Source organism: Lactuca saligna, chromosome 8 (genome assembly GCF_052625555.1).
Source record: "Lactuca saligna cultivar CGN05327 chromosome 8, ASM5262555v1, whole genome shotgun sequence".
NCBI classification, from domain to species: domain Eukaryota; kingdom Viridiplantae; phylum Streptophyta; class Magnoliopsida; order Asterales; family Asteraceae; genus Lactuca; species Lactuca saligna.
In genome coordinates this window covers 24,453,767-24,462,421 of record NC_136424.1, presented here as the reverse complement: position 1 = coordinate 24,462,421, position 8,655 = coordinate 24,453,767, and the positions used below count along the sequence as shown (strand labels likewise).

Sequence of the window (8,655 nt, the reverse complement as noted above, 5' to 3'; positions counted from 1 at the left end):
ACAACTCTCAAACCTCAAACATATATTCTTACCTTTCAATTTGTTACTTTAATTCTAACTTTCCTAACATCTAAAAAACATCATTTCAATCCCAACCTGAAAGAAAAGGAAAGTTACGAATAGTATGTTGGGTCCCAGAGGAAGAGAAGGTGTTGGTCCATGCATGGGTAGACAAAGTGACAGAAGCTAAGCAACAACCAAGACAAAAAAAAAAAAAACGTTTTGGAAAAAAAATTACCATACGATTTCTCAACGAAATGAAACAAAGAGATTATCGGAAACAAGATCAATCGTAGACCAAATGGAGAAATATAAACAAAGTGACAATGGAATTTAACGTTTTGTTTAACAACTTGAAGTGCAATTCGGGACGTGGTGAAAATGACAAGTGTTTTACACGGAGCACTAAAGGAAACAATAAATCATTCAACTATTTGGAGCTTTGGAATGTTGTCGAAGGAAAAAAAAAAAGCGTGAAATTATGTAATGATAATTTTTAGATTTTAAGTTTATATTGTGTATTTCTTATTTCACTTAATGGACATTTTAGTTTTATCTAAATTTAATTCTTAAATAATATAAAAAAAAAAATGACGAACCATACAAACTCCTTGGCAATAAATAAGAAAATAGTGGCAAATATGCAATGATGCTGATGTGACATACAATTTTTTATGCAAAATTGACACCACACCTTGAATCTAAACACATGGTTTGTGAAAACACTTACCACCTCCTAGAATATGGGGAATATTGAAAGAAAGTAAATAACACACAAAAACTTTATACCCTGGAACATTAGGTTCTAAATTTTTTTTAGGATTATCCGACTTCTAACAACCATTAAATCACACCTAAATGACAAATTCTAGCAACTGATCATCATCTATTGAAACAACTATAATTCTATAAAATTCAAATTTAACTTAATTATCATCAAGAGCCAAAGTTCAAGCCCGTAGCTTCTTAACACGCATACCTAAATAAATATTGTATACCAAGTCATGAACTTAACAATATGTTTTATTGTGTACACATTAACACTAAATGAGTAACAGACTCACATACAAGATAACATAAGCAATTTTGCATATCACACATCACACATAAGAAACACCAATTTGGAAAAATGTAATAAAGCAAACAATTGAAACAAATGAAAAGTAACAAATTACCAATAACGAATGTGATGTTCAATTTAGTTTCAATAAGGGTGTGGTTGTTATTGTTGTATACTTTTAGTTGCTTTAAAGTTTATAAAGAGACAAACAATTTCAATTTAGTTTGACAAATTCCATTTCAATTTAGTTTCAATCATTTACAAACAAAAATAGTTGATTCCTATCTATTGGGCTTTGACCGTTTTCATAGGAAGGTCGATTCAATTTAAAATTTGTTTTAGTTTCCTCACTTTTGTCTTTACTTCCTGCATGGGCGGAACACAAGTATTGAAACTAGGGGCCGACACAAGCACTGTTAAAAACGGGTTATACAACATAGTTAAAATGGGTAAGACAACCTAGTTTTGCAACCGGGTCTTATAGTTATTCGGATTGAATAAATGGAATATTTAGGTTGTCTTAAAGAATTAATAAGAGTTTTAGCCAAATTACCGGTGATCAAGCGGTCTATCATATTTTGTGGATTCAATTAACTGATAATTGATGAATATACAAAAGTTAACATGTAAGATATACATTAATACATCTCTAACAAACAAAACCATCTTAATTTCTATTTGAATTTTCATAATATGCATGTATGTTATGATATTCTTTATTTTTTTTACACATCTAGAAGTTGACAAAACAACAAATAATAATTAAAATTTTTGTAGGCTAAAGCTTCTCCAACCATAAACACAAAAATGATAATTTGACTCCAACCATCCAACCAACCTTTAAAATGGTGTTTTTTAGAGGTTTTTCATTCTTGGCCTTCATACTTGGTGAAAAAAATGAACCAACACAAAAATGGTGTGATATTTAAAGGTTGATTGGAGTGAAAATGACTTCCAAAATGGTGTTTTAGAGATCCATCGGAGTTGGTCCCAGATTTCTACCCATGTAAAATGCAACACTACCTATGCCTATCATTCATATGTTATTCACGTTTTTAAATATAATATTGTAGTGAAACGAAAAGAAATATTTAGAGACAAAAAAGTGCGAGAAGCTTACACGATACAATTCCGGCGATAAGGACTTTGTAGTAGAAAGACAATAGCAAACAAATGTCCGCCAAGCCCTATGGTAACCATGTAGATCACATTAGTGTAGAGGAAGCACCGGATCACATTAGTTTCCGATGACTGTTTTTTTTCTCTTTCCGGTGAGCAATTCTTTTGTGACAAGGTATTTTTTTTTAGTTTATTAGATAGGATTTGTTGTTTCTCAAAGATTAACGGTATCCTAATCTTACTAGGATTTTTTTTTTTTTTTTTTTTTTTTTTTTTTTTTTTTTTTTAAAGTTTATTAGATAGGATTTGTTCGTATTTGTAAATTATAATATTTTTTTTATATGGAGTTTTAGTTTCCAAATCTAATGGTATCCTAATCTTACTAGGAATACTTTTGATTTTTTTTCATTAACTTCCTGCTTTTTTGTTAATAATATCGGGTTTTTTGTTTAGATTTGGGCTATTTAGTTATTAAAATAGTTTTTTTGAGTTGCATGTCATATAATAAAACTGGAGGCCTGAAAGATATCCGATATATAAAACCAATCATATCATATATAAGCCACCTATTGTACCTTCATAGTTCCACCCCTGATTTCCTGACTTTCTTTTGATTTATACCTTTATTATGTCAATGCTTGCTCAAGGTATCGTAAATAACTTGATTTATAGCCTGATTGAAAACAATTATCGGCTTTTCAATCCTCCAACATTTATCATATTCACCAATGCCTCAACTAACTTTACTTCTTCATTATTTGTCCATGTCTTTTAATTCTAATTTGATTTGTCATACCTATAAGCATAACAAAAACCAACATATAAGTATCACAAATTTTCCAATATTTGTGATTACAATTTTTCCAACATAAAAATATCAAACAACCAATTTTCCAACATATCGATAAGCAAACAATACAATAGGTTGTCCAATATAACAATACATTATAAATAGATAAACAAAATGCTAATTTAATTGGTTGGATCCTCACATGCAAACATAAACTCGACCAAACTATCTCTAATATGGTCTATTCATTCGAAGTTCCAATAAAAGTAATCATATCAACATCTTCATGTCCAAGATCACTGATTCCCTCATTATCGTTGTTAAATTGTCTTTTAACATCTTATTTATTGTTGTGTATCTATATCAAATCTTTAGTGCTTAGATTTTATCTACTTGTAATCTTTTCCTATGTTTTTATTTTATCAATTTTTCTCAAATTTATATATAACATGGAAATTGAAAAAAAAAATGTATATATATTTTTTTAAGTTGAAAAGACTATGAAATCCAAATACTCAAATCTTCAAATTTTTGAAATTAAGAGTGATTTGTACACAATAATCTATATTTTAGACGATTATATATAATTTATCCTTTTGAAATGTGTGATGTCAGTCTCAAGTTGCTCCATATATTTTCTCCAAATGGATTTGATTATCCAATCCAAATACTTAATAAAATATTTGATGGCTATAATAACGTAATTAATGTGGAAGTTGAAATTACCCCTTCAAGCGTGGGGGAATATTCCCAAAATAAAGAAAAAACAAAGAGGTCGCTTATGGAGTAAATGCTTCAACTCTGGCTAGGGCATCTTCCCTCCCCCATTCGCCATTGGCGATAAGCCAAAACTCATACTTACAGCTCTTAATCCCTATCGCCTTCATTCATTTCTCCATATACCTCTCCTTTCACTCTTCATTCAACCCATCAATTGGAAATTTCGAAACATAAATAGGTTTAAATCTGACGATTTAAAAAAAAAAAAAAAAATTGTTATTAGGGTTACCGAGGAGAAGATCCGCACTCAAAACGTACGATTCGGCACGTAATTTATGAGGATTTAGGTAAACCTTCTTGTTCTCTACTGTTTGTATTACATATTCTTGTTTTTTGCGTCTATATATGATATATATGATTAAAACTACCTGATATTGCACCCAATGAAGCTGTAATACGGGATTTTAATTTGGGTCATTCTAAATAAGATCACTTTGTTTTTTTTTTCTCCGTTACAGTTTGCAAATGCAGAATGATGGCGATTAATTGAACATCTGACATCGGCTGTTTTGAATTTGTCAGACGAGTTAGCAATTTTCTTGATACTTTTTAAGTTTTTATCGAATTTGGAGTTTGACAGTAACATTTGGCATCCTAATTCTTAGTGTTGCTTTGGTTTTGGGATGATGGGGGTTATCTAATCTATAGTTGAAATTGGGATTTGGGAGTTATCATTGATTGAAATCTGTATCTGAGATTGAACTTGTGTCAGTTAAGTTAAAAAAAAGTTGCTGATTCTTGTGCCTCTATTGCAGCTGGAATATGGCAGACTCAAGGGTCGATGTCATACTTGAATTTCTCAGAAGGAATAACTTTGCTAGGGCTGAGGCAGCATTGCGAAGTGAGATTGATAATCGGCCTGATTTGAATGGGTTTATGCAAGGTCTTAACCTTGGAGAGAAGGAATTGTTAGAAAAGGAGAATATTGCAAAACCTGTTGCATCTGGCAACAGACAAAGGAGCTCTTCAACAAGTGATGAAGTTTCAAAAGAGGAGCATATTGTGAAAGAGATAGAATTTGGGACTAAAAGGAATGGATCTGATAGTAAATGGGAGATTGCTTCCTTTGAAGGAGACCAAAACAGCGAGCAGATTGGAGCAAGGAATAAGAATTTTGTTTTTTCTAATGGTTCAGATGACAATCTTCTTGATTTGTATACATGGAGGTTCAATCCAAGTAATGGGTATGATGATGATGATGAAGATGATAATAGTATCAGAACAGACACTGTGAAGGAATATCAAGTTTCTTCTCTTTCAAAGATTCATCCATCTGAGGTGGCTTCTAATACAGAAACAGGTTTTTCGGGTGATGGAAAAGTGTCATTTCTTGGACCTGTAATTACTAGTAAAACGAATTTGGTGCCAAAACAGCAGATTATGGATAAACTTGTTGATCCTAAGGGGCTTAATTGTCAAAAAGATGGTTTTGTGGATAACCCATGGTCAAGAAACGATGAATTCAATTGCTCTATCAAAACAGTATTCCCATTTTCTGAAGGAGATGCATCAACCAGCTATGGTGTTGGTGAGAAAGAAGATGGAAAGAGAAAAGCAGACAACATCAGGGCAGCAATTAAAGAACAAGAAAACGAGGTTGGAAGAGCTTTATACTTTGCAAAAACTCAAGGAAGCAATGAAACCCTAGGTTTTGGTGGATCCGAGAATCAGAAGGAAGAACTACCTAGATTGCCACCTGTCAAACTAAAGTCAACTGAGAAACTTTCAAGTATGAATTGGGAAGAGAAGCATGAACATGATGATGCACTTGGACAGATTCTTAATGCTGACAATGCTTATCTTATAGGATCATTTCTTGATGTTCCTATAGGTCAAGAACTAAGCTCTTCAGGTAAATTACTCAAATTGAAATTTGTTTTGTTACTTTATGAATTATACTGTTTCTTGCTAACTATTTCAATCGACACCCTTTAGGTTTAAAAAGGCCTGTAGGAGGTAGTTGGAGGTCAATAAGTCAAGGGATTACAGAAGACACATCGGATCTTGTATCAGGTTTTGCAACAATTGGTGATGGTTTGAGTGGATCTGTTGATTACCCGAACCCACATGAGTATTGGGACTCAGATGAATATGATGATGATGATGATGTTGGGTACATGAGACAACCAATTGAAGATGAAACATGGTTTCTAGCCCATGAAATTGATTACCCAAGTGATAATGAAAAAACAACAGGTCAAGGAACGAGTCCAGATCCACAAGAAAGAATCATCCCAAACAAAAACGAAGATGATGATCAATCATTTGCAGAAGAAGATTCATACTTATCTGGTGATCAGTATCCAATCATCACTCATTCCAATGTTGAGTATGATGGAGAGTTAATGGAGGAAGAGGAGTTGAGTTTGATGAGTGGAGAGCCTGTGTGGCAAGGGTTTGTGTCTCCAACCAATGAGCTTGTTATGTTTGGTGAAGGGAAAGTTGTAGATGATGGTGGAAGTAGATCAATTGGTGTAGGGATTAATAATGATGTGAGTGAAACTTTGGTTGAAGGTCACATTGATAATAATCATCATCTTCCACTTCCACTTCCACTTCCACCAAATAGAGTTAAGAAAGAGACTACCAAGAATGTGAGTGAAGGTGGATTTTCTTTTCCACCTCCTAAAAACGGACAGGTGGCGAGTGTTTCTAGTCAACCTTCATGGTCAAACTCAAACAACAATAAGGCCATTGTAGGTGATGATAGTGATAAAAGCTCAAGGGAAGAAGAAGAAGAAGAAGATGATGGTGATGTTTTGAATTCAGCAATGCCATTGGATTATGGTTTTGGTGAAAGAGGGCATATTGGGAAAGAGGAGGATGAGAAAGTTGTTGATGATTCAAGAGAAGAAGAAGAAGAAGAAGAAGATGCAGGGGCAATTTTGGAAGATGAAGAAGCGGTTGCTGTCCAAGAGCAAGTGAAACAGATAAAGGCTCAGGAGGAAGAATATGAGACCTTCAATCTTAAAATTGTGCACAGAAAAAACAGGTATGATTATGAAATCTAATGTATCTACATATCATATTATGGTTTGGTTTATTTTATAAACTAAATATATATCTTTTTTTTTTTTTTGAATAAAAAAAAACACAGAACTGGTTTCGAAGAGGACAAGAATTTCCATGTTGTTTTGAATTCTGTGATTGCTGGTCGTTATCATGTAACTGAATATCTTGGGTCAGCTGCATTCAGTAAAGCCATTCAAGCACATGATCTTCACACAGGGATGGATGTATGTGTGAAAATCATTAAAAACAATAAAGACTTTTTTGACCAAAGTCTTGATGAAATAAAGCTCCTCAAATTTGTCAACAAACATGACCCTGGTGACAAATACCATCTTCTCAGACTCTATGATTACTTTTATTACCGAGTAAGTCACATTGGTATAATTAATACTCATTCATTCATTCCCTTTTTAATTTTATTCCGATAATACCCTTTTCAGGAACATTTGTTAATCGTTTGTGAACTTCTAAAAGCAAACTTATACGAATTCCATAAATTCAATAGAGAATCCGGTGGCGAGGTTTATTTCACAATGCCAAGATTGCAGGTTTGCTGTAGTTTACATTTTTGGTCCGAAAACTTGTTTTTTTTTTACAAAATTGGTCCTTATGTGAGGGATTCGTGACAAATTTTGTTATGTTTATGTAGTCAATAACGATCCAGTGTTTGGAGGCGCTTGAGTTTTTACATGGATTAGGGCTTATACATTGTGATTTAAAGCCTGAGAATATATTGGTGAAGAGTTACAGCAGATGTGAAGTGAAAGTGATTGATCTTGGAAGCAGTTGTTTTGAAACAGATCATCTTTGCTCTTATGTCCAATCAAGGTCTTATCGTGCACCCGAAGTTCTTTTAGGACTTCCTTATGATAAAAAGATTGATGTTTGGTCACTTGGCTGCATTTTAGCTGAACTTTGTACTGGAAATGTACGTATTCTTTTTCCTTTTTCTTTCTCTTTTAAAAATTTAACTTTTAATCAAAATAATATAGGTGTATGTGTGTTTTTGTAGGTTTTGTTTCAGAATGATTCTCCAGCTACTTTGCTTGCACGTGTGATTGGAATTATAAGTCAAATCGATCAAGAAATGCTTGTAAAGGGGAAAGATACACATAAATACTTCACCAAAAACCATATGCTTTATGAGCGTAATCAGGTACACTATGATTATAATAATTCTTGTATTAATCTATGCATGTAGTAATGTATTAAGTTTTTATTGTTCAGGATACAAACAGATTGGAGTATCTGATCCCAAAAAAGACATCTTTAAGGCACAGATTGCCAATGGGTGATCAAGGATTCATTGATTTTGTCTCCCATTTACTTGAAATCAACCCAAAAAAGCGTCCTTCAGCAGCACAAGCCTTGAAACATCCATGGTTATCATATCCTTATGAACCAATTTCCTCATGATGAAAACAAAATCACCAAAATACCCTTGGGTTGGAATTGGATAAACACACAAGTTATAAAAAAAAAAACATGATGTACCTTGAAAATACATGGGTTTTAGGGCACCCAAACGGATGGGTTTTTTTTAGACATTCCACGTCAGCAAAGTGCATAGGGTATGTATGTGCATGGTTTGAGTAAGTGGCAGTGCCCTTTTCCCTTGCCAAGTTGTATTTATATTTTTGTGTAATGGGATTTGTGTTTTTTTTTTTTTAGTGATTTTTTTTTTTACCGATTTTGATTTGTTGTGGTGGAAGGGAAATGTTGAAAATCTTTGTTGTAACTTCTCACTTGTACATGAATATGATAATTGACAGACAGTGTGGTCGTATACTTTATACTTTTTGATTTAGGTTTTCGTGGTTTAGTATTAGTGTTTGTGGATATTGAAATTTAGCCAATTAATCATCATGTTGTCACCTTTTTCCCTCTTCATACA

At 33.0% G+C, this 8,655-nt stretch overlaps 1 protein-coding gene across 3 annotated transcripts; it reads left to right on the top strand.

Annotated features, from left to right (window-relative positions):
• Positions 1–3,701: 3,701 nt before the first annotated feature.
• On the top strand, positions 3,702–8,568 carry LOC145008178 (uncharacterized). Of its 3 annotated transcripts, none has more exons than XM_078966801.1 (9): positions 3,702–4,036; positions 4,208–4,266; positions 4,505–5,601; positions 5,685–6,741; positions 6,847–7,126; positions 7,202–7,309; positions 7,411–7,689; positions 7,774–7,917; positions 7,989–8,568. In XM_078966801.1, exons 3-9 carry the CDS (start codon positions 4,512–4,514, stop codon positions 8,175–8,177), a joined length of 3,147 nt encoding a protein of 1,048 aa, XP_078822927.1. In that variant the 5' UTR covers positions 3,702–4,036; positions 4,208–4,266; positions 4,505–4,511; the 3' UTR covers positions 8,178–8,568. The 3 variants fall into 3 exon arrangements, with proteins under 3 accessions (XP_078822927.1, XP_078822925.1, XP_078822926.1); XM_078966799.1 differs by having other exon boundaries at positions 4,208–4,275; XM_078966800.1 differs by lacking the exon at positions 4,208–4,266.
• The last annotated feature ends 87 nt before the right edge of the window (positions 8,569–8,655 follow it).

Excerpts from the sequence above, each read along its gene's own strand:
- LOC145008178 (XM_078966800.1), top strand. The coding sequence starts at position 4,512 with ATGGCAGACTCAAGGGTCGATGTCATACTTGAATTTCTCAGAAGGAAT. Across the intron at positions 7,127-7,201 it reads ATGATTACTTTTATTACCGA|GAACATTTGTTAATCGTTTG; the intron begins GTAAGTCACATT and ends TACCCTTTTCAG. Across the intron at positions 7,690-7,773 it reads CTGAACTTTGTACTGGAAAT|GTTTTGTTTCAGAATGATTC; the intron begins GTACGTATTCTT and ends GTGTTTTTGTAG.